Source organism: Panthera onca, chromosome C1 (genome assembly GCF_046562875.1).
Source record: "Panthera onca isolate mPanOnc1 chromosome C1, mPanOnc1 haplotype 2, whole genome shotgun sequence".
Classification (NCBI taxonomy): domain Eukaryota; kingdom Metazoa; phylum Chordata; class Mammalia; order Carnivora; family Felidae; genus Panthera; species Panthera onca.
This window is the reverse complement of record NC_138346.1, coordinates 81982210-82008520: the sequence shown is the minus strand read 5'-3', so window position 1 is coordinate 82008520 and position 26311 is coordinate 81982210. Positions and strand designations below refer to the sequence as shown.

The 26311-nt window shown below is 42.8% G+C and overlaps 1 protein-coding gene across 1 annotated transcript in view; it reads left to right on the top strand.

Moving 5' to 3' along the window:
• KIF5C (kinesin family member 5C) overlaps window positions 1-26311 on the top strand; it is a 164598-nt gene that overhangs the window by 83105 nt on the left and 55182 nt on the right. Inside the window, exons 11-13 of the mRNA XM_060626442.3 lie at window positions 9693-9841; window positions 19835-20010; window positions 24792-24860. Of these exons, the coding sequence (XP_060482425.1) occupies window positions 9693-9841; window positions 19835-20010; window positions 24792-24860 (394 nt within the window). The remainder of the gene's footprint in view (window positions 1-9692; window positions 9842-19834; window positions 20011-24791; window positions 24861-26311) is intronic.

Genomic DNA, 26311 nt, shown 5'->3' with positions numbered 1-26311 from the left:
GCAAAAAATAATCTGAATCATTGCAAGCCAACGTTGTCCTAGAGCACAGGTATCTGTCTCAGGGTTGCTGTTGTGAGTGGGCATTTGCAGCTGTCTATAGGAAGAGTCTTGGTATAAGTCCAAACGATTATCCTTTCTTCTGATTTTCATGAGGCAATTGTCAGCATCGTCATTATTGCTGGCAGTTTTTTTAGGGCTCGGCATGTGCCAGGAATGTCAAATCTGTGTGGCAGATCTATCAGGTGGGCCTGACCTCACCTGTGTACAAAGGATGACGTTGGGGCTTAGACTCAAAGCTGTTAGGTGCTGTGCCTGAGTCCACATAGCCACTAAATGACTGGATGACATAGGATGGGGACTGTAGTGTTTGACACACAGCCTCTTTTTAAAAATTTTTTTAATGTTTATTTATTTTTGAGAGAGACAGAGACAGAGCACAAGTGGGGAAGGGCCAGAGAGAGAGGGAGACGCAGAATCTGAAGCACGCTCCAGGCTCTGAGCTATCAGCTGATAGCTGGGGCTCGAACTCATAAACCACAAGATCATGACCTGAGCCGAAGCTGGACGTTAACTGACTGAGCCACCCAAGCTCCCCTTGACCCACGGCCTCTTATATGCAGGCTGCTTGATCAGGACCCTCGATGAGGACAGGCTTCTGGGTCATTAACTCCATTTTGAAGCCAAGTTCTGCTGCTGATACATTCCTCTCTTGTTTACTTCTCTCTGAGACTCTGTCTTCGTCTGTAGGGAGAAATGTTATAACGCCTTCCTCTGAGAATTGTTGGGAGGATTAATGAGTTGCTTCAGTTTTTACCTAGCACAACGGTGGCTGTCATGTAATAGGTTTTCAGTGATTGTAGGTTTTTTGTTTTCCTCCAACTTCAAAGGTGTTCAGTCTGGGAAAGTCAAAAAAATGGATGGGGCTGCCCTGAATGAAACGGAATATATGGGACATCTGGGGATAGAAGAGGCTAGACTGAGTGAGGTAGAGTTAGAATTAAGTTTCTGGAATGAAAGACTAAAGAAATACTAATGCTAATTTGGGACTCCAGGAAATAAAAATAAAGTGTCAGTTATCTTTTCAACTGGAATAGGTTGGTCTGCCATCTTTTATGAGAGTCATATGGACACTGGGCTCCATGAGGGCAGGGACTGGGTTTATCGTCAGCGTCAGTTGTCCCAACAAGCAGCCAGCACAACTAGTACACAATAGAGTGTCATTAAGTAAATGCTTATTGAATGAATGAACGGATGAATCAAATGCTTATTGTGTAGGATTCCTTAGAACATTAGGACAGGTGCTGAACTATGACACCGTTATGTCCCGAAGTTTGGTTAGATTTACATCTGGTTTGTTTCCCAGCCTGTAATTAGAAAGGTGTGAGCTTTTGTTCCTCTCCCTCGATCCCTGAGCTAATGGATTCTTCAAGGACATCTAAGTTCTCTATGGGGCCAATACCTGCTTTATTGTTAAATATACGCATTGAACCCAATTACACAGCAGACACGAGTCTGAACATCGGATTAGACATGGTATCTGATAGCTAATGAGATTAAGCACTTTGAACTCAGAAAAGACTGCTGGGCACATCTCAAATTCAGTGTAACGAGTGTTCATTATACTCCTGTTGCAGGGGTGGTCAAACCTTGGGGCTGTACAAGGTTCCTTCATTATTCTTATGTGGTTCTTTCAAGGACATGAAGAAACTCCATATTTGTTGCTAGGCGATTTTATCGTATTGATGCCCTGAATAAAACAATAGTATGTCCTTTGAAGCAGTAGAAACATGATAGAGTCTACAAATGCCTGAGGGCAGCCTACCAAGTCAGCGCTCTTTAGGATTCTCGATTGGGTACTGGAATTAAAAGGGAAAAAATGCACATTTTCTGTTTCTTGGTTTTGGTGGTGAATGCTGCCTCTTCTAGTTGGTCAGGCCTGTGCCCGTTAGTCTCTGAGTGTCCAGCATTGTGCTAGAAAAGAAGCAGAAGCCATTTTCTGTGTTCTCAGAGAGCTTTTAATCTATTTGAGAGGGAACACTTGAATTTCCAGGCAGCCCAGAGTCAAAAAGCTGGACTGTGGGAAAGCAGAACACTTCCGGCTTTTGAGGGAGAAAAGATACTCAAATTAGAGCACTTTCATTGATTTTTTTTCTTTTAGCTTCCAGCATTTTATTTTTTAGTCTTTAATTACTCTTCCAAAGAACTTTCATTGCACCATTCGAAAAGGATTGTTGTCAGTTTTAGAAGTATGAACTTGAATCACCCAATTATCTCGGAAGCCTATTTAACGTACCTTGATTTGGGGTAGTAAAGCCTCCAAGGGGCAGGCCAATCAGTTTGGAGAAAGCCTGAATCAGCACATCTTTGGCACTAAGACTTTTGATTGATGTAGCATGAATAATTCAAAGGCTTTATTCGTATGTTGAATGTGGAAGGAGAGTTGATAATTTAGGGAAAGTAATTTCTTCTTTTTATACTGTGTACTTTTTTTTTTTCAAATTGTGCCACCTCTTGCCCAGTTTCGTGACAGCTGCATTGGTCCTGAGTGCTGTACATGCTAAATTCATGTCACTAGAGCATGATAACAAATTATCTGCAAGGGTAAGAGTGGACACTTTGGTGAAGGGAGACCCTTGGCTATACTGTTAACATAAAATGGAAAAAGACTCAGATCACTCCCAGTTGGCATGTCTGTTGCTAGAACACCAATAAGGCTGATTTTTGGAGGGAGGTATACTGTGGGTGACAGAAGTTTAACCAGATGCCAAATCCTTATCCAAATCACTAATTCCTCAATGTTTCTCGGGAGACTGGAGCTTTTCAAAAGACACAAAATTTGGAGCTTTTAATTTTTCCTTCCCTATATCCCCCACTCAGGAGCAAGGTAATGGCCTCTCCAGGAAATGGGAAGGTGCTTTGCATCTGTCATTTTTTCAGAAGAAGGTTAGGTGTTTCATGAGGAAACTAGGACTCTGAGCACAAAAGAAGGTGTGATGATTTTATGTGTCAGCATGGCTAGGCTGTAGTCCTCAATTATTTAACCAAACACTAATCTAGGTGTTGCTATGAAGGGATTTTGTAGATGTGGTTAACATCTACCATCAGTTGACTTGAAGTAAAGCACATTACTATCCATAATATGGGTGGGCCTCATCAGTTGGAGACCTTAAGGGCAAAAACTGAGGTTTCTCAAAGAAGAAATTCTGCCTCAAGACTGCACCATCAATCCTTCTCTGAGTTTCAACCCTGCCAGCCTGTCCAGGACTTTCCAGTCTCTGCAATCATGTAATAAATACAGAAATCTAAGGTATATCTTATACATATATACTATATATGTATACTATATCCATATGGAGATTATATATATATATATATATATATATATATGGATATATGTATGTATGGATATATATATATGGGTGATATATATATGAATGGATATAGAGATGGAGATATATATATATATATATATATATATGGATATATATGTATGTGTATATATATGGATGGATATATATGGATATATATGTGGATATATATCCATATATATATGGATATATATGTGGATATATATCCATATATATATGGATATATATGTGTGTGTGTGTATATAGATATATGGGTGGGTATATATATGTGTGTGTGTGTGTATATATATATATATATATATATATATATATATATGGATGGATATATATATATGGATGGATATCTATTCATCATTTATGTACCTATTTCTGTGCCATTGGTTCTGTCTCTCTGGAGAACCCTTACTGACAGGGAAGGATGCTGGGCTACCTCTCCCACCCCACACATTACAGAGATAATCTGTGCATTGAAGGTGTGTATGGAGCTCCTTTTTCAAATGTCAGTACGATCCTAAACACCTGGAGAGGGAAGGAAAATGCTGAAACCAAGAGGTAGGAAGAGGCCAAGAACAAACATCTTTCTGGCTCTTCCAGAGGGGCCAAAGTAATGAGAAGAAATTCCAGTGATATGTAGCGTGTGTATCATTCAGAACTCACTATGGCCAGAAAGTACAAGTATAGGCAGTTATTGAGGAATTGGGTAGGGATGAGATTTATCAGGCAGAGTGATGCGAACCAAGTAGCTCTATGACTCTCCTCTTCAACAAGGGCTTGATTCAGGGCCAAACTGTGAGAATGCCTAGAGAGTTTTTTCACCCATGGGGTTAACTGAGAGGGTAGAGATGGACATGGTCAGCAGTCCTAGATGCCTGGATGTGTGCTTCTGAACATGTAAGCTGCAAATTCAATGACAGAGGGACCTGGAGGTGCTGGGCAGGAAATAGAATGCTCAAGGACACGGGGGCAGGGTCTTCCTTCCGCCTCTCAGGGGAGTATGTCTAAAAGAATCCTTATCTGACTGTCTCCCTTTGGGCATCTAGGTGGAAGACGTGCTGTGGCCTCTGCTCTTTGCTGTGCTTGGTCTGCTTTCTTCAAAGGTGGCTAACATTCATTAGCATTAAGATCTTTTAAAAACTGGATCCTGTTCCCTTCCTGTGGGGAAAGGAAGTATTATATCTGGGGCAAGTCTGGATTATGTATTATTTAAGTAGTGCTTGACTCTCCAAAGCAAGCAAAAACAAAGAAAGACTGCTAAACAGATACCTGATAACTGCACCCTCAAGATTTGGCTCATTTGTGCTGAATGGGTTTTGCTTTTGGGATATATATCTGAGGTTAATTAAGGTGTCCCCCTAAGTAGCCTTTGGTTAGGATTTTGCTCAGTGTCTGCTATGGATATAACTTGTGGAATAGGCTTTCATTTCTGTATACAGTTTGGGGGCTCTGGTGGAAAGACCTTGAAGGTCTTTGGAAATGAAGACTCAAGATACTTCTCTGCTCCTTTGTGAGTGATCAGATCACATCGGGATTCACCAAATGTTGTTACGGTGAGATTGACCTATAAGGATGATAAATGAGCAGTATATTCATCGCTAGAGTAAGTCTCCTGCAGATTACTGGCTTGTTTTCCTATATCACGGAGATAAACTCCCAGAACTGTGGGGCTGGGTGGTACCACTATTGCTATGTAGCTTTAGCTAGGCAAAATCGTAAAAACTGCCTTAAGAGCGTTTCTCACTGTCCGCTGTCCTGTTGATTTTATGTTTCCTTGTAAGCTATTTGAAATACTTTCAGAAACCAGGTTGAAGAGTAAATGCACATGTATATGTACTCACAAGTCCCTGACTTGTGTCTATAACACAGTCCTTGAGTGCTCAGGATCCATGTTGATTCACTATATTTGAACAGAGCCCAGATATTATGTTGGTTAGTGTGATTATAGCTCGCAAGTATATGGAAAACCAAAATAAAAGAGCAAAGAATGTGAAAGTTGGAAGACACTTGCATGTGCTCTAAAGTGGACAAGGCAAAAAACCAGTAGACCACTATCCAACCCACCCTGCTGGCAATGAGCTAAACATCCACACAGGGGAAAGGGAATTGTGAACGGCCAAATTAGATAGGAGCTAATGATTAGGCTCCTCTTTGTGTAAATTCTCCTGAAGTTCGTGGTAAAAAGTAAAAGTGTTCATTGTCTTTTTACTCTGGTTCTCTCATGGGACTGAGAGACTGAGACACTCTTTATTCCATTTTGTGAGGTTGGTTTCAACATCTTAGGTAGAATGTTTGTTCTGTTTGAAAGAAATAATTCCAGGCACAGAGATTCAGGTATCCCTCTTAGCGACTCTAGTTTATTCCATGATCTAGAAATCGTTATATCTGACTTGATTTCTTTCTATGTCACTTTATTTTTAACTTTTTTTGTTGACTGTAACATACATACAATAGAATGCATAAATTCAAGTATGCAACTCAGTAAAGTTTTACAAATATATGTACACATAGAACCATCACCCAGTATCCTAGAAGCCTTTTTCTTATATCCTTCTGGTTAATACCCAGCTGTCAAGGGTGTCATCCTGACTTCTGTCAACATCAATTACTAGTGCCTGTCTTTGAACGTTGTATAAATAATGACATACACTACTGTTTTGTGTCTGGCTTCTTTTATATAACATTATAGCTTTGAAATTCACTACATTGTTAAGTATAGTAGTAGTTTCATTTTTCCTAGTTATATTGTATTTCATTGCATGAATATAGCATATATTGTATCCATTCTACTGTTGATGGATATTTAGACTGTTTTCATTTATATTATAAGTGAAGTTACTACGACATTGTTTGTCATGTCATTAGGTAAATATTTGTCCTCATTTCTGTTGGTTATGTATCTAGGAGTAGAATTGCTAACTCATAGATATGAGATATTCAGCATTAGCAGATAGAACAAAGACTTTTCCAAGATGCCTGGAATAATTTATACTTCCTCTAGTAGCACCTGAGTGTTGTAGTCTCTGTACATTCTCACCAACACTTGGTATTATCAGTTAAAAATTTCTAGCCATTTTGTTAGGCGTGAGAAGATATCTTATTATTTTATTTTACATTTCCCTGATGGCTAACCATGTTAGGTGTCCTTTTTGAGAATATTTATTGACACTTCTTTTGTGAAGTGCCTTTTCAAATCTTTGCCCAGTTTTTACACTAGTTGTCTGCTTTTTTATTATTGATTTATAGGGGTTATTTTGGGTTAAGTCTTTTATCAGATATATGTATTGCATATATCATCTCCCACTTTGTAGCTTATGTTTTAAGTCTTCAGATGGTGACTTTTAATGAAGGGGAGTTTTTAAATTTTAATTAAGTCAAATTACTTTTATGTCCTATTGAGAAATCTTTACCTACCACAGGTCTTAAAGATATTCTCCTGTTTTCTTCTAGAGGCTTTATTATTTTACCTTTCACATTTATGTGTATGATTTATCTGGAATAGACTTTTTATATGGTATTGGGAGAGTGGATAAAGGTCACACACACACCCCCTTCCTCCAGCACCATGTACTGAAAGGACCATCCTTTCCCTTTGTGCTGTATGGGCACCTTGTTGTAAATCAGATGACCTTGTAGGCTAGTATCTGGTTCTGGATGATCCATTCTGTTTCTTTTCTAAAGTTTCTGGACTATTCAGTCTCTGTTAATTACTGTGGCTGTATAATAAGTGCTGATATTCTACTCTTTAACTTCATTTTTCAAAATTGTCTTTGCTATTCTTAGCTTTTTTGCGTTTCTTTGTAAATCTTAGAATCAGGTTGTTGATTTCTAAACACATATGCAAGCCTCCTGGGATTTTATTTGAGATTATTTAAAAGCTATAGAACAATTCTGGGAAGGATTGGCATCTTATCCAGTCAATGTTGGCTGATTTCTTCAAATTCTAGCTTTAGTGGATGGAAAGGCATTTGGGATGCCACTGTTCCGTTTGGAATGAAATGAAGTCTAGGGCAGTCGCATGAGACAGGGTTTTCCACCATTGTTAAGAGTTCCAAATGAGAGCTGGGATTTATATCTTCCCAATGCTCCTGTGGGTCATTTCTGTACCATTTGTGCCCTGCTCTGGGCCCTGGGACAGCGACCTGTTTGGACAACTGCAATGGGCTGTTTTTGCCTCTGACTTCACATTGGGTTCTGCCAATGGGAAGAAACATGGGCAGGTTATCAGAAGAGAAGAAAGTGAGGTCAGGGTATTGGTTTTTTGGCTCTTCCCCTGCAGGGTCACTTTGGGTCGGTTGTGTCCTCAGATTAAAGGCTGTTACAGATGCCAGTGGCCAACCACCTTCTTAGAGTTCCCTGCCTCGGTGGTGATGGTTCCCCACCACTGGTTTGGGGTACACATTGTTCATTGCTACTTCCCAACACCCTTCTCATACCTTTGGCAAATTCCCAAATTATGCAATAGAACGGGCCATCTGTTTCCTGCCAGTACCTTGATTAGCATGAAAGTGGAAGAAGAAGAATTTTCTGGACAGCTTAAAGGAATTTGAGAATGAGGATTAGTTACACCAGTGATAACCTTGCTGGGTCTGCTCACCACAGTGTACTTCTGGCTAAACTTGCCTGAGTATAGCAGGAAGGCTCTCTCCTACTCTTTCTGGTATCACTGCAAATCATCAAGAGACTCTTTATGATTTAAAAAGTGAGACCAGTAGCCTCAAAGTGTACCCTTAAATGCCCACAAGCATTTTAGCCATAGGTCATTTTTCACTTTTTGACTTACTGAGTTGATAATGCACGATGCAGTGTCCGTGTTTGCACGGAGAAGCATCCACACTGCCGACTGAGGATGTTAGAAGGTGAGGTGAGAGTGTCAAGCTGGCATAGACTGACACTAGTAATGAAATTGCCGCTATGTGAAAAATTGGAGTTGAAGCACTTCTGGGGACAGCAGCCTCAAGCTGCAATGAACGAGGGAGAACTTTACTAATTCTTAAGCGGAGTCTTACACTGAAATCATTTAACTCCTCTTTTGACAGTTGGGTTATTTAGTTGTCTGCTTTAGGAATTAATTTTTGGAGTGACATCTGTAGCCCTGGTGCGGGCTGGTGAATTTCTTTCACTGAATTAGAAATCATGTCCAAAATGGCATTTCATGACAACAGTAATTAACCTGAATCACACATCAGATAATGCTGGCAAGTATGACAGTACAAGAACTTGTGGGAGTTTAAACTGGAAAAGTGAATAGGAAATAAAACAGAATATCACATTTTTGAATGAAGTTTTTGCCTTAAGAAGTAAAGAGTAAGCGGGATCCTGCTGTGGTCAATTTACATTTCAGTCGGACACATCTGCTTGTGTGTTCATTTCTGTACAAAGCTGGGTGAATCGTGTCGTTTATAGTATCAGCCAGAGCTGTCCTGACTTTGCTCTCATCAAGTTTCCCTTGAGTAACTGTCCAGACATCCAGTGTGGGGTCACATTCCCCAGTCATATGCCCTAGAAATTCACTGCATGTCTCATACTAGAAATGAACAGATGGTGGCCCTTACCTCACACATTATTTTTCAAAATTGTCTTAAACTAGGAGATACAAATAAAATTATCAACCTCTGACTTTCCCTGAACAATGGGATGGACTGAGAACAGGGGCCCTCCACTCTTACATGGTGACAATCGCCTGTGACAGGGGCCTGTGCTCAGCGGGGAGCCTTGGTTTTACCTCGCTGGCCAAAAGTGGCTAAGTGACCCACCTGTCCCGGGAAACACGTGTTGGCATGTGTTCAACACACTGAGGTTGATTGTAGGTACCAAATATAAGAGAAACATCTGATTGCACTATTTCAGTCTGTGTATCGTTGATGTGAGAAAACTGTATGCCCTACGAGGCCACAGACTTTGTCTCCATTGTCTTGACAAACCCCAGTGTTTCATAAATGTTAGTAAATGTTAGGATAGAAAGGAAACTCTTACATAAGAAGACGGACCTGGCAGGGGTGTGCCAGATGCTTAGAGGAGACTGCTGAATGCTTGAGAAAGACTATCACCATAAGTCAGGGCTGAGAACATAGAACAGGGAGTGATGGCCCTGGGAGACAATTCAAATGAAAGTCCGTGGGATTTAGGCTGGCAGGAGGTAAAGGAGAAAAGGAAATGGTGAGTTTGGAACCTTCAGGGCAGTTAGGAGGGTGATAGGTCCCAGGACCCCTTCTGCTACCCCAGTCCCAGCCTTCTAATGTGAAAGCATTTGAGGCTTAATTGTATTCATGATTTAGTTGATGCTAATAGCTACCCTCAGAATTTTTTCCCTTATGCTTTTGACCTCAGGGCTAAGACCATCAAGAATACAGTCTCCGTGAACCTGGAACTGACAGCGGAAGAATGGAAGAAGAAATATGAAAAAGAGAAAGAGAAAAACAAGACTCTCAAGAATGTTATCCAGCATCTGGAGATGGAGCTAAACAGATGGAGAAACGGTAAGGAAGAACGGAGAGGAAGAAAGAGGCACGGATGTGTGTTTTCCTTTTCCTAGGACAGCTGGCCTCCTGGGACACTTGGGAAGGACGGGATGAGGGTGGAACTTGGTCCTGCCTTGCAACAACCTGTGGAATGAGTAACGTTTTCTCATTGCCTGGCATAGCTCCCCACCCGACCCCGTCACTCGGCTCACATGCATGCTTACTGTGGGCAAGTGACTATTTGCAAAGTTGCCTTAATCTATTTTCAATGAGATGCTCCCCTATCTGATTATTGTGCTTCCCTCCTGTAGCCATGTTTGAGGTTTAGAGGGCAGTGCCCGAGACGTTGTGGCTCAGATTGCTTTTGATTAAATGAAAAATGTCCTTCTCTCCTATGTGAGTTTTATAATTGATTTGGGGTTAAAAGTCCCCTCTGGCAAATATTTGCATTTTTTTTTTCTGGGCCCAACTGATCATGCTCTGGCTTCTTCAGAGACAGAAATAGAGGGCTCTTGAAGAAGCTCTGTGCTAAAATGGAGTCTTACAGGCTTGTTTCGTGACTAGCTTTTTTTCTTTTTCCCCAAAAAACATTCTCTTTGGTTTGTTCTACTCGAAGAAAATATCTCAGAGAGCTGACATGCACTGGGTGGGTGGGTTGTGGGTGAGGCGTTGAAGAGGGGTTTCCAGATCCAAGTGCGGGCAGATTATTTCAGAAATTTTAGCATTGTGATGAAGTTAGAAGGTAGAAGTCTTTCTATTTTTTAATTTATTTTTATTTTTATTTTAACTGAAATAGGCAGGTTGGTGTGTGTGTGTGTGTGTGTGTGTGTGTGTGTGTGTGTGTGTCAGGGCACAGTGGATAGCTGGAGATTCAGATTCTTTGCTGCTGTGTCCACTACGTATTTGAGGTGCTGCAGCCGACTTCAGTCTCTTGGGTGAGCGTAGGAGCCGCTATGCAGGATCGGGATGGGACCCGCCAGTTTGTGACTGTAACTGCACAGTTAGTGGCAGACCGTCTTGTGAGTCCGTGTTTGCCACTGTGTTTTGCTAGGAAGGTGGGGTGTCAATGACCTACTATTTGATTGAAAAACAATTGTGAGGCAAACCAGGATCCAAGAGAGGTTCAAGAAGTGACCTAGTGGCCTAAATAACACGATGCTTTTTGGGAGATTTTCTAGCTGCACACGTGTTTTGAAAGCTGCTAGAATAATTGAATAATTCAGCACCTGGGGCCGGTGCATGCTTCCTTGCAGTTTGGCAGGAGTAGAAGAGTGAGGAGGGATGGTTGGCAAGGCAGGGAGCGGCTGTATGAGGTTTTGTTCTATTTCTGGGATCCTCTCGGGTCAGTTCTCTGCTGGGCAACTGGAACATTCAGTAAAGCCTTTTGGTAAAGAGAGGGAGACTGGCCTTGGAACACTGTGGAGTGGACAGCTAGCCTTGTTTTTTTTCTGCTCCCTCCTGGCACCTGCCAGGCTCTCACCCTGCAGTTCTCGATCCCTCAACCAGTTCTGTCCTCTGGGGGCAGTCTGCCGCCCAGTTTGCCTAACTCCCCTTGTTGCCTGGGCACTCTCACCTTGCTTTTGGACTTTTCACTTGGTGTCATTTTAATTGTTGTCCTGCTCCACCCACCTTGCAGATCTACCTAGAAATACACTGTTTTCCGTGGCCTGCAGGGTGAGATCCTATATAAGTCCTTAAGTACATAATTGGGGGAAACTCACGTATGGTTTCTGGCACATGATAGACTTCCATAAACGTATCACATAAACGTGTTTAATCCAGCGCCGGAGTGGAAAGGGTGAGCTGTCAGTCATGGTCTGCGCCCTTACGGAGCTTACAGTCTGATGGGGAAGGCAGACTTCAGCCACAATCAATAAACATGTCTATGCTGCATACCTAAAAGAAAGCATAAGGTACTAAAAGGTATTATAACAGGGGCCCAGATCTTGACTTGGGAGTCAGTGCAGGTCTCCCTCGGTAAGCGACCTAGGGAATAAGATCTGAGAGAAACAGAGCAGTTAGAAGCGCCAAGGCAGAAGTGGGGGTCAGGGTGGAGGGAGCTGCATTTACAACATCCCTGAGGGGCTCCCTGAAGTGGGGAGGCAGCAGGAAGGCCAGTGTGGCGAGCCGGGGTGAGGCACTACTGGCCTGAGCTGGACGGGAGGGGTAGGCAGGCCTGTCTTCTGCAGGGCTGAATAGTCTTTGCTCAGGATTTTGGTCATTATGTGGGAAGCAGTGAGAAGCCCTTCGAGGATATTAAACTGAAGATCATATGATAAGATCTGCATTTTCAAAGCTCCATTGGTTGTGCTGGAGAATTGAGTAGAGAGGGTGGGAGGAGGGCCAGGAACAAGGATGGTCTTCCAGGGATGAGGCTGCATAGTTGAACTGAGAGATGTGGAGATGGAAAGGGAGAGGCATGGCTGGATGAGAGAGGTATTTAGGAAGTGAAATTAGCAGATCTTGGGGAGGAGCTGGCCATGGGAAGGCAGAGTGCCAAGTTTTCTGGCTTGCCGAGTTAGATGGAGGGTGGAACCATTCATCTAAACAAGAAACACCAGAGAAGAACCAGACTGGAGACCAGGGAGGTGAGGAAGGGAGTTTCAGGTACCTGTGGCATAATCCAAGTGCAAATGTCAAATAAGTTAGGTCCAGAGGTCTAGAGCTCAGAGGCTCTGGCTGAGCTAGGGAAAGAAATGTGAGAGTTGAGCTTTAGGAAGTGCCTGAAGGCATAGGTAGGGGTGAGGTCCCCTATAGAGAGAGGGCAGGGAAGAGGAGAGGGAGAAAGTCTCGAGAGGGACCCCCCTCCACCACTGCCATGTAATCACTGAATGAATGTGATGGAGAAGGGGGATCTACAGAGCTCTCCTGTTCTCGCAAGCTAACCTCTGCACATCTGCATTTTAAAGGTAATTTTTCTGAAAGCAGAAGTTTTCAAGTGTAGAGATCCACCTTCAGTGATACAGATTTCAGGCAGGACGGAGGCAGATAGAGGCATCATGGAGCTGTCCTTTGACCAGCTGTGAGTTGAAGGATTATCTCAAGGATTAACTCCATGTCACATATACGACAAAACGGCCCTGGCTTTTTGTGATGTTCCTAGGCTGGCCGTGTAATCCGCAGGCAGCCCTTGAGGTTTTGACAGGCTAGAAGATGTGCCCAAGGTGACTCAGTCACTAACAGAGCAGGGATCTGAATGTAGGGCAGTTGAGTGCTGAGTTCATTGTCTCTCTGTTGTCTATGGAGCCTGTACATAGCCCTAGTGATTTGTGTTTGGGCCAGAGGAGTGTGACAAATGTCACCCCAGGAAAGAAGGGACTGGAAGCTTCTCAGCAGTGTCCCGTGCACCAGACCTAATTCCTCCTAGTCGTGAGAGCATGGCTGGTTTGTGCCAACTGGAGAGCTGGGATTTTGAGAGGTGAAGAAGGAGAGCAGAGGTGGCGCCCCCCACTAAAATCCAAGTGGCAGGATATTTCCAACTTTCTTTTGAAATTTGACACACACATTGGCTCTAAACTCTAGGAGTCAGCCACTTGTGGGCTGAACGCATTAAAGCAGCATTGTCCATTGTATGCATTCTCCACTGGGAAAGAGCTTTCCATCCTTGCATGGTGTGTTTATAATTTGAAAAGTTTGGCTGCTCTACTCCAGCTGTGGGAGAGCAGGAGAGAGGGAATATAGCAGAGAAAAATTGTGCGTGTGTACCCACGCCTCCGCTTTTCCTTTTTTGCTGTTCTACAGAATGAGGGAGGACTACAAAGGAGTAGGAAAGGTAAAATAACACGATGTCTCGATGGCAAACCATGTAGAGTGAAGAAGTTGCTACAGTTGGCTGGAATGGGACTGTACCACAGGAGAGAGCATTCCCCGCTGAAGTCCTTCGAAGTTGTGAAATACGATCCTGTTACTTGCCTATAGGCAAGTTCTCCCCCAGACCCTCGCCGGTACAAGTTTTCAGTTTTCAGCTCCTTGTAGCTTAACGGGCTACTTTAGAATGAGAGCCTAGCAGTTTCCTCCTCTGGACAGAGTAGAACGTTGATTCTTAGAAGATGGCCTGGGATTCCTAATGTGTGTAACTACACCCAGCCTTAATTAATTTCTGCCATTGGCATTAAGGCCAGGTGGCTCAGGGCCTGCGGGTGCTGGCCAAAGGGGAGGCCACGCCCTGTTTTCACAAAGAAGGCATAAGGGGAGCCACTCCATTCCTCACAGTGCCAGGCTCTTTGGGTTGCAGGGGACAGGAATGACCCTGCTTAGCTTAAACAAAACAGGAAAGCATTAGAAGTCTGTGGGTGACTCCCAGAACCAAAGAACAGCCGAAGAACCAGGCTCACCTGGCAAAGCTGGGGCTCCTCCAGAGACGCAGGCAACAGAGCTCTTAAGGGGCCACACCTGGCATGACTCCCCTCTTGAGTATTTTCCTCCTTCCTCGAATTATATGGTTGAGACCCAGACGCCCTGGGAGAGAGAAGGGGGATACTGTGGGGGGTGGTGTGCTTTGGTTGAGGAAGGCCAGGGCCCTCTGCTTCTCAGGCCTGTGTCTTCTGAGCAAACCTGCCTGCACTGGAAGATGTAATTCTTCACAAGGAAGTTGCGGTTCTGAAATGAGAATGGGCGTTCAGTGACTGGAAAACACCTGTCCGCTACGATCTGCTAGTGACATCTTGTGGGCTGAAATCGATTGACAGTCCTTTGAATCTGGAAGTTCTGCTGACAGTTTCAGCCTCAGGAATTTTGTTCAGCCTACTTGCTTAAGGACAGATAGATGGAGTGGGCAGTTGCCAGAAGCAGGATTGTTTGTTTCCAGTTCTGTTGTTTGTTCATCATATGCATGGAAAAGACTTGAACAACCCTATAAATGGGGATAGACTTAGAGAGTTGGATTCAGAGTGAATTATGGCTCCCAGTTCACCCTGCAGCCATCTTCCAGTCCATCCAGAAGATTCTTAATGGGGAGGATGGGAAGAGAGGGCTGAAAGCCCAGGGCTGTGACCCTCGGAAGGGGGATGGGCACACAGATCCACGCACAGATCCCCCCATTGCTGCGGGGTCAGTCTTTACACATGCCTTCTTTTCTGATACTTCTTTCAATCTTGCCCTTTAAAAAGCGGTCACATTTTACAAGGGCTTAAGCCAGAAAAGGAGGCCCTGAAAATCCAGGTGTCGGGGGTGCAGGGAAATGACCCGACAGAGAGTAGGACACCTCTGCCGTGTCTCTTGAATGATTAAATATAATATTAAGTAACAGAATGGATGTAGATTTACCCCATCTGCTGAAGTCATGCAAAGAAATTATTTCATCACAGCCTGGGAAGGCGTGGAAAAATCGGCAATCTCTAGAACAGATTTGTTTTCCAAATTTAAAACCTGCCAGGCCAGCAGGCTTGGTTTCCTAACTGGCTAAATCTGTAATGTGGAGTCTGATCTGGGGCTTTGTGGGACTGCGTGGCCTCCGTAGCTGGGATACAGTTTGCTCTTTTAGCAGTGGAGATGTCGAAGATGCTGTCCCCCCCCCCCCCCCCCCCGGACTCCTGACCGTAGCAAAGGTTAGCGTTTCATTTGAGAGATCCCATCTGTTAGGCTCTCTTCCTTCTTTTGAGAGCATGGCCAAACACGAGTAGAAATACTGCCCGCTAAGAGAATGGTGTGGGCTAGTCAAGAGGTCAGGAATGTAAAGAGATTCTAGAGTCCTGTGTGACCAGTTTATTATAAAATTACTCTAGAAGGGATTAGAGAATGTCTTAAGCTGCTTACAATATTTTTAGGAACTAGGGTGAGAGATGCTATTTGTGTGCAAAATAATCCCATAAAGGAATGACTTTTTTTTTTTTTTTTAAACCACACATTTATATAATGACATCTTGTAGCCAGCTGCTCTTACCCATCTGGCAACTTAAAGATTTCCTTTTAGTTTCTTTGATATAGAAATTACCTACCATTAGGTCTGCCACTGGGCCTCTTTAATTGGTACTAAAAGAGAGCACCTCCTTTGCCAGATCTGCTGTGGTTTCTGACAGAAGCTGTGAGTGACCAGCAAATCTCTGCCCCTGGAGTTGCAGAGAGAATGCAATTACCTTTCTATGTTCTCCAGAGGCTTTAGGGACTCAATTTATGAAAAGGATAACTAGCTCGTTGCTATTTCATGTGTGAAATTTTAATGAATTACTGGCAGTCTAATGGTTTTCTTCTTCTTTTTTTTTTTTTTGAAAAAAACAAAACACTAAAAAGCCTGTTTTAGAATTTTTAACTAATAGCCCTAACGAGTATTTTTGATCAGTCTGTCATTCTTGTTTATTGCAATTGATGGATTTTTACTTTTTTGTAGGAATGCGATTTATGTCCTCGGGGGGTTTCATTTTATAATTAAAATGCTCTGCAAACCTTGTAGGTGTGCTCTAAGCGAATGCTCCTGTGTACACACAAATCTTTTTAGTCCTTACAGGTAATTACATCTGACAATAGGAAATGCCAGAATGCTTATTTAAAGAAGGGAAAGGATTCTAATGGAAGTGGGGGGAGTTTTCATTGTAAAAAGTCCGATGCTTTACAATATTATAAGCTCTTTCCCTATAGACAGCAGGTACAAAGCCTCAGGGGATGAACTAAGAGAAATTTGCTTTTAATGCAAAAAAGGGGAATAAAAATAAAAAAAGATGCTCATCTTCATTTGGTGGTCCTTTTCCGGTCTCCCACCACCAGATTTCAGGACATTTTTTTTTCCTCCAGGGTTTGTTTGCAGCTGTCTGCCTTGTTACAATCAGTTGTTCCGTAATCACCTCGTGGGGGCTTCTCCAGAGACTCAGTCCACTGCAGTGCAGGGAATATTCTCGATTAACGTGGTGAGATTGCCATGGAGACAGATTGCCTAGTGTCAGGTCTCACATAGTGTTGGGAATTTACAACCCCCAGACGTGTTTGTGAGCTGGACAGTGTAGTTACCAGGGACACTTCTGGAAGTCATTTTCTCGGTCCTTTGAAGGGTAGCAGTGTTTGGGAAAACCAGCTCTTGGTTCCTCTCCAGGCAGGAGCTGTGCTCTCCCACAGATGCCTGCTGCTTTTGTTCCTGCGTGTTGCTGCTTTGTTCTTCTCGGCCTGAATGGCTGCTGCAAAAAATAATCCTGACTGCCTGACCTTTGGAATATAAACTGGGAAGAGCGCCTTGTTTAGATGTAGCTTTGTGGGGGATATGTTGATGCTTTGATTCAGAGAATTGTTCAAGACAAACCAGAAAGTCTGCTATAGGTTTCAAATATTGTTTTAGTAATAATAAAAATAAACCTGAAAGGGACTTTTGTAGCTACATTGTGTTTTATTTTTGGAACTGAGCTACAGCCACAAAGGTATTGTGAAGACCTCAGGAACAGTAATCTCAGAATAAGTAAAAATAATTTATCTGCAAAGCCTGGAGAGTTGACAATTCGTTAGGGAGAAGAGGAGATAAGAGATGGACTTTAAACCATAATACCTTCAGTGTTTTTTCACATATACTATTTTAATTAAATCTTTAGAACAATGCTGTGTCAAAGGCATTATTATTATTTTTTCTCCTTTACAAAAAGCAGATGAAGAGGTTAAGCAGGAGATGGGCTGGTGATTAATTAGATCAGTTAAAAGGTGCAGTGTGGCTCAGCGTCCCAGCACAGCACTGGAGATGTTAATGAGGTTTGTTGATTACTTTCAGGGTGCCTCGTAGCAGCGTTGGTTGTTTGCTGAACTGCTCTATTCTTGGACCACTCTGGTACTTAGTGATGCTGTGATTGCTTTAGGGTCACTTGCCGCTAGGTTATAGGGGTTCATCCCTGGCTCCTACCCACTCAGATGGATCAAAACATGCCCTGGGCGGCTCCTTAGCACACCCCAGCCTCATAGTGGCACTGGCTCTCGGCCATGTGGAACCAAAGAACACAGGGACTATGTCTCTTCCAGATGTGTTTGTATCTTGCGTCTGTCTTGGGGCAAGTTGGCATAGGATAATAGGATCATATTCTGGCTGATTTCCGGTCTTGTACAGTTAAGAAATTCACCTTCATCATGCTTAAGCTGGAAGATTAAACTTATGCCATACTGGAATGCCCTGTTGACAAAGTTCAGAAGGTAGAGCTGAAATATTTGAGATACGGTCATAACCCAAATAGGAGAAGGATTTACCAAAGTGTTGGTGGTAAATTTCTCTGGAGAAGGAATAGAATTGGGAGGTAGAGGTGAAGGAGGGCTTTAGAGTTTTTGTGTATATAATCTATGGTTAGACAAAGATATATTTAAGTAAAACAAAACAAAAAAGTCCTTAGGAACTAGAATATGGTACTGCTTTGACAGCCTGTGGATTTAGCAGGCTGTAGAGAATATAGATCCTTTAATTGGATGAGATCCAGTCTGCGCACTGAGGTCGTTGATGGATGTTTTAAACCAGGAATTGGAACTGAATGAAATATTGATTTGGTTCAGGTTCAGTTCAAAGGCTACTCTGATATTCTGGTTTTGTTTCAGGTCAATAATTTTAGAAAAAGGCACAGGTACAGTACAGTCTAGTTGAGCTTTAGAAGGAAAAAGGGTTGGCTCAGTTTCTATTCAGCAAAGGAATTGTTTATTCCAGGTTTTGCTTCAAATGGGACTGGTGAAATCATTGGATGTTAATTTTTTTTGACAGGAAAGTCTTCCTACCATTTTGTAATTATCAAGGGAGATAATGGAACCTGAAGCAGCAAAGCTAAGCCATCACAAAGTGTTTTGTTTATGTTGAGGTAAATGTGTGCAGTGTTCAGGTGGCTTTCTTGACGCATGATGCATACTGTTCATGAAGCCATCGATTAGGGGATCCAGTTCTGTCTTTTATTATTTATTTATTTATTTTTAAATTTTTTGGGAAAAGTTATTTCTGTCTTAGGGCAGTTTTCCTGGGGACTTTCCACCAGATGCATTTTATGGGCTGAGAACTGGGTGAGGCTTGGAACACTGCAGACACTCAGTGATTGTAGCAAACTGAGTGTGAAGTTGATGGTAAACACTGTGATGGAAAAGTATGTTTGGTTTTGCTTTGCTTTCCAAAAAGATGTTTGAGAGACTCAGTTGGGCCACATGGTTTTCATAGAATCCTTTTTCTGCGGTCTGTCTTTGCAAGGTGATTTTCTCAATGGGGTGGCCACTGACCAGCTTGAGAACTTCACTTTTTCCCTCAATTTGAGTTGTCAGATTTGGTATTGCTGCCTCCAAAGGCCTCAACAAAAGGCCATTCTGTAGATCGAGAAGGGCTGTGTGCTACTTTGCAAACTTAGAAGTGGTATGCAGGGTCTCTGCACGATATTCTGGATTGGCTGCTTCTTTTTTTCTTGGGTCTACTTGACATCATAAGAAATTATTCTATTTGAACTCTCCAGATGAGCCAATTAATTCTGACCTCCTAGGGGAGAGGATGGTAGTAGGATGTGTGTTTATGCTATGTCAGTCAGAGCTCCTGGGTCCAGGGCTACCCTGGTTTTCTCCTTCAGATTCAGGGACTCTCAGATTCAGAGGATTATGGCCCTGCAGTGTTCTTGTCAATAGTGGTGAATTTGTTCCTTGATTTGGCTGTTTCTCTTAATGAAACGGTAACCTAATTAATTGGTAATTAGGATACCTCAGAGGTCTGTTTCCCTGTGAATCAACCACTACATAGAATATGAGTCTAGTAAAGCCCCAGAATATTCCCCAACAGAAGGAAAGTGTATGCAAAAAGTTGTGGATGTCATTGCAAGCTGGATTAGTTAGGAGCTTGTGTAGTTGATGGAGCCAGTGTACTTAAGTGATGCATCACAAGAGGGAGTATTATATAGTCCTCCTCTTCCTTAGACTAGTTTGGCCAATTAACTACAACCTTTCCTGTCAAATAGAAAGAACACAAGCTATGACTCTCTACAACAGCTCTTTATTGTGTCCTCTACGTCTTTTCACGGGAGTGACTATTTTTGGAATTCCTCCTGTAGGGTTGCATGCTGAATTTCTTCAATCCCCAACTCCTCTCGTTGTGCTTTGCAGGAGAAGCTGTGCCTGAGGATGAACAGATCAGTGCTAAAGACCAGAAGACCTTGGAGCCCTGCGATAACACCCCCATCATAGACAATATTGCTCCTGTTGTTGCTGGCATCTCTGCAGAGGAGAAAGAGAAGTACGACGAGGAGATCTCCAGTCTCTACAGACAACTGGATGATAAGGTCTGTAGCCAAAGATTATGGTCCTCACTCACAAAGATGAGAGGTGGTGGGTTCTAGACTGATTAGCCAGAAGCAGCTTCAAGCCCTGTGGGGGCGCTGATTTAGGGCTCCGGACTGATGTTTATGCCTGTCTTCCTAGTATCTACCCTAGCTCTTGATTGGGCAGACTCAGGGAACCTAGTTCATGTGGAACGGAAGCTTTTATGGAAGTTTGATTGGAAGACTAGAGAGTTAGTCTAGATAGACAGAGTCTTCACTTCTGGACATTATACCGGGGCTAATCACTGCAGGAGAGTGGGGGTGGTGTAAGCGTGCATGATCTTTGTTTCATTGTCCCTTCTATTCTTCTCTGGGCCTCTGCCTCACCTCTTGAAACTCCAACAGTAGTGCCAGCTATAGGGGCAGGGTGGTGGCTCCTCAAGCAAAATGTGTACTTTCATCATGCAGCTCTAAGGCCCTGGGTGAGGAACCAATGGTCTCGGTGTGTGGTCTGACAGGTTTCCTTTACTGGTAAATCTGTTTTCAGGGGCATACTGTTGAATGAAGTGGTTTGAACACGTTGGTTAGGGATGTCCAATTTTATGGTACACTCTGGGACTCAAGTAGTCATGTAAATGCACAAGATGGAACAGAGGAGAAGAGGCCTTGGAGAATGCTGTGCACCATTAATCCCCAGTGAAGGTCAGGTTAGGGATCCCAGAGGCATAGGAAATTAAATCGATGTTTCACGTGATCTTGGCATATTGCCCTTGGAATATTCTAAATCCTTTCAGTTCATTTCATCAAGGTTGCTGGTATTTTTAGTCCAATTTAATCTTTTCTGTTGTGGTGCAGCTCAGAGTGTTTGGGGACACCTCTGGTTTGTTTGAAACAGCTTTGTTATGTTAACATTGCCATTAATCTTACCAGCCTGTCTATTCTGAGTGAGGCTCCGTCTGTATCTGTATCACCTTTACAAGCAGAATGTGAAGCTAGTTATGCTTATCTGTGACCCTGGGAATTCGCATTGTGACGACAGAGTTAAACTGGGGGGACCGTACCTTTTTGGTAACATATTTAATGAGACATTCACACCCAAGAGAGCTGGGCTAATTGCCCTTTAGGTGCTTGACACACTGTTATCCTTCCATTTCTAACCAGATATTATTATGCAAAACCTCAAAGTCAGAGAAAAAGGAGATCAATAGTAAGTTAACAATGTATGCAATTTCTTGATTTCTCCAGAGAAATGCTATTGTTTTAACATACTGTGATTTTTTTTTTTTTCATTTTAGAATTGATGGGTTCATTTTAGTAATCCCCAGAGAATTTTGAATGAGGGATGATGACCTGATTCTCTACTCTGTTCTCTATGAATAGACTCCTGTCATGGTTGGAATGGGGATCATTCACCTTGATAGCATGAGCAAATTTCATTGATCTGAGAGAGACTTTAGAGTCTTAAATGCAGCTCCTGAAATGTAGTGATGAGGACTGGGTCCGAGTGAGGAAAATGCCATGCCTTGGGGCTTTTTGGTTGGTAGCTGGCAGAGCTGACCCTGGAGTTTCTGCCCCCTGATGACCAGCCCAGAACACTTCCTGTTGTATTATTTTCCGATGGCGTATGCTTTGAAGACCCTCAAACGCACACATTTTGAGGTTAGCATTTGTGGTGCCTCATAGGGGGTTGCTGAGATCGGAGAGAGCACTGAGCTCCTTAGCCCTAGAGGGCACCAAAGCTGGTGGTTTGACCTTAGTGACTACCCGTGGTCTGCCTCATTATGTCTTTATCAGCCATCATTGTTATTTGTCCTCCTCTTAAAAGTTCTAGAAGGTATTTCATGCTTCTGATGAGATAGGTGGTTTGATACTTTGGAGAACACATAAGTTGGAACATGGCATCTTCATAGATTATTGAGTGGTAGAGCTGAAAGCATCTGGATCCAGATGAGAAGCTAGCCCAAGGTGGTTATGTGACTCCCCCCAAGTTCACATTACCTGCAGAGCAGGAATGAGGCTGTGTATCTTCTGGCTCCAAGTCCTGTGGTCATCCCGTTCGGTCTTAGCCTTTTAAACGAGGGACTTGTCAACCCTAATCATTTAGGGTTTAGAATGTGGTGGGAGAAAGGCTACATGGTCTCCTCCCAGCTGCCCCCCTCTACCGCTCTGTGCTGTCTCTCCAAGGGTCTAAGGACAGGTACTGTCCAAGGCAGTGCTGTGTGATGGAAAAGCATACACTTTTGAGTCAGACCTGTGTCTTAATAATGCTGAGACTTGGGCTGATGAACAGCCTACCCAGCTGAAGTTTTCTTTCTCATCTTCAACACGGGTTCACCCCAAAAAAGTTGCAGTGGGAATTAAAAGTTTCTAGTGTGTCACAGTTGCTCAATAAATAGTTTCTTTCTCTTCTGGGTTCTGTTTGCTTGAGGGAGAATCCCACCTTATGTGGTATCAGAGGTGGGGGGTGCAGAGATGAGTTATGAGCAGACTTAGAAGATGAGCAAGTTGGTGTTGGCACTGTCTCCTTTATTCCTCGTCTCCTGCCATCCTCATGCTCTAGTGGAAATGTGTGAGAGGAGTTCAGTGCAAGTAGAAATAGAAGTTGAACCTCATTTCACTGAGTACCATTGCAACAAAAACATTTTTATAATTAAAGGTGGCCAGTGATGGGCTGACAAGTCACCATTTCACATGTAAGAAAATCCAGGAACAAGAATATTTTCTGAAAAGTGCTTTGAAATCTGTTGCGTATGGACTAGCTTTTAATAGTCAGCATCAGACTGAGCACGTTCTAAGAAGTGCACTTGAATGTGTAGCTGTGGACTGCACGGCACATTGTATTCTGAAAGTTTTGAAAAAAAAATTTAAAGATCAATTCCTTGGAGAAGTTGCCTTAACAAAGCATTAAGTGTAGTTTTGGAAATATCTCTGGTACAAGTGATTCATGTCCTTATAATGTAATCCTGTTCTTCACATCCTTCCCAGACGGCCTAGTGGCCCTGGGTTTCTTACTGTACCTCAGAAATCACTGCACCTGGCTTGTCACCTGTCGGGGAGGAAGGCTGCGTCTTCAGGCTTTGAAATGAACACAGTGTGAGAACAAAGGGCTGGCTCCACCGTTCTGCTTCTCTTGTGATTTATATCGCTTGTAGCCATTGCTTATGTGTCCCAGGGGAAGGGATGGCAGCTCCCTGATGTTAAACTCCTGGAGTCTTTTATGTTAAGTTGTTTAATATTTATGTGCCAAGGAACATAAACACAAAGTTGTTCCTGGTAACTGACACTCTTAAGTTTATAAAGTAGAAGAGAAAATATGCCCTACAGAATAGTCTCCTAGTTGTGCAAGTACCATTTTCTGGCAGTTTCACTCTGGTGTAATTTCCCTAATTCTCCTGCCAGAAACCGAATTTGGGGAGGAGAGTCATGAGTATTTTGTTGAACCATTAAAGAAACATTGATGTAAAAAGTTCAGTAGAAACGGGGTCTCCCCAAACAGGGAAATAAGACCAAAAGATGTTCTACACAAAGGAAAACGAGATACAGATCCTGTAATACTGATTTTAGAATTTTCTTGCTCTGTGGAAAGCATTCGTCGTGATGCTGAGTCAATCTGATTTAAATGGAAGCATAGACACGACCAAACAGCCTAGAGAATATCCTGTGGAAAACTGAGGTCCTGCGCGCCAGGCCCTTGAGTTCACCCCTCTCACCTCACCCCCGGAAAAGGCAGAAGGCTCAGTGCAGGTTTTCATGGGCTGCTGTGAGAACGCCTGGGCCACACCTGACACAAAGAGCGACCCCATAATACCGAATCTGACTCTGCTTGGGGTTTAGACCCTGGAAGTGTTATCCAATAGGATTTCCTCCTGTGTTCACGGGAGGCGCACTTGGAAAGCCAAGTTGCTCTTCACAGGCTAGGCTTCACATTTGCATCTGAATTCATGAAAATCTTTGTAGTGAAGACTGAGCTTCCTGCTGTTAAATGTTGTCTGCCCGCTGCTCTGCCCACACTGGCTGGCTGGTGTCTGGGAGAGGCAGAGACGTTTGCGCTGGGCAGTGAGAGGCGGACAGCTCTGGCTTTTGTGGCAGCAGCACCTAGTGGCAGAAAATGAGAGTGAGGAAAGCAGATTTGTCCGTGGGCAGATCATTTCCCACTTCAGTGACAGGCGGGAAAGTAAGCATTAACTTTCTGCATCCCCCACTTCCTTCAGTGTTTTTGTTTTTTTCAAGTGGTAAGAAAATTAACTTCTAATCAAGGGGGAGATCTGCTCATGCTGAAGATTAATTCTCTAGTGAATGTTTTTCCAGTGTCTGTAAGTAAGAGATTTGAAGTGGAAATACTGGTCTCTCCTACCGATCACGTGGCAGCATTCCTGGTCATTGATGTGTTTGACGAGATTTGGAACGTGAATATATTACAGTGCAGATGGTTAGAAATTCACTCCCTTATTTTTTCTTAGCATCTTTGAATTGGGAGGGATAGCTTCAAAGTCCTTTCTGATTCCCAAACCCTGGATCTCTGATTTCTGGATGAGCAGGAATTGAGTTGAATGTGTAGGATATTATATATCCCAGAGTACCCAGATGTTTCATCTGCTGAGAAAGGCGGAGAAAGGAGGTACTTTAACCAAATCAGGACCTCAGAGTCAATCTCTCATCTATGGGGGAAGAATCACACCATTCCCTTCATCTTATTAGCAAGCCTACAGCTGGCGTCCTGCTATCTGACTGTCGTCGGGAAGCCAGGATATCAAAAATGACATAACTAACCCAAAAACATTAAACATGATGTTTCGTTTCAGGATGATGAAATTAACCAGCAGAGCCAGCTGGCTGAAAAGCTAAAGCAACAGATGTTGGATCAGGACGAGGTAAAGAATGCAATAATTTTTTTTTTTTTTTATGAAGTTCTCTTATTACTCTTTGTTGTTGACATTTGTTCCAGAAATTTAATTTGCACAGAATTTTTTCAAAAATCATTGAATCATGTGGACATTTCTTGGTAGATTTCCTTTGAATGCCTGTTAAAAGCTGAGTTTAGAAAATGAATGTCTGACTTTGTAGACCTCTGAGGTTTTGAGAGTGCATAGCTGGTTGCTACACTTAGTCTTTGAAGAGCAGAGATAAAGGAGTTCTGTGATTGGACAAGGACAATTCTAACTCCTCATACCCAGTGCCTAGCACTCCCATTTCTTGCTGTTTTAGTTCTTAGCTTTGCAAATCAGCCGGCTCAAGTCTTTGATATATACTGTGTTCTTGTGCTACCTTGTAGGAGGTAAAAAACCAAAAAACAAAAGTAGAGATAGAGGGGAGAAGAAGGCAAAGAGGAAAGGGCTCAATTAGTATGTGTTTGATATAGTAAAAAGGAGGCAAACTGGTTTCAGTCTTTCCCTGGATGGTGTTGAGTTCTCCAGTGAATGTCTTTATTACGTTGTGTTTTGCCAAGTATTTAACAAACAGGAACCCAAACAAAGGATAGATAGCCAGTCCGTCAAACATAGATGATTAGTTTCTCTTGCTGAGGACCACCTAAGTATTTTTTCTCTTTTGTGCTTTAGGGTACTTTCTGCTTTGTTGCAAAAGTGCTACAGATTGGATTACATGATACAGTTCCAGCAGGTGGCTTGAGTTCATGTCTGTAGTCCCAGCCTTCCCATAGACCTAATTCTCTCTATAACCATTCCTTTCTCTTCCTCTTTGCTTCCCTTCATCACTTCAGGACAATGATTATGCCACCTGACCAAACACTTCCCTTGACAGGGAGATCATCTATGACTTTGCAGTCAGACCAACCATATTTAATTGATTTTCCTCTTTTTTTTTTCGTAATTAAAAAAATTTTTTTTTAATTTTTAAAAGAATTTTTAACATTTATTCATTTTTGACAGAGAGAGATAGAGCACGAGTAGGGGAGGGGCAGAGAGAGGGAGACACAGAATCTGAAGCAGGCTCAGGGCTTCAGGGCTTGAACCCATGAACTATGAGATCATGACCTGAGCCAAAGTTGGACGCTCAACCAACCGAGCCACCCAGGCTCCTGAATTGAGTTTCCTCTTGCCTGTAGTTGAGTTTTTCATCTGCTCAGTGTCTCCTGCCTTCTTCCTCCCTTTTGATTCCTTTGCATCTCCAACTTGGTACAATTGCCTATGATAAACTTCCTTGTTGTTACATTTAAAACTCAGTATTGTTTTTCTGTACAGCCAAGGCAATATCTGTTCTGATAGGAAAATCAGAAAATACAGTAGGCACGAAGATAATGAAAATATCCACAAGCCTACTCATTCACTTTTAACTAATGTGAATGTTTGGGATATATTCTTCT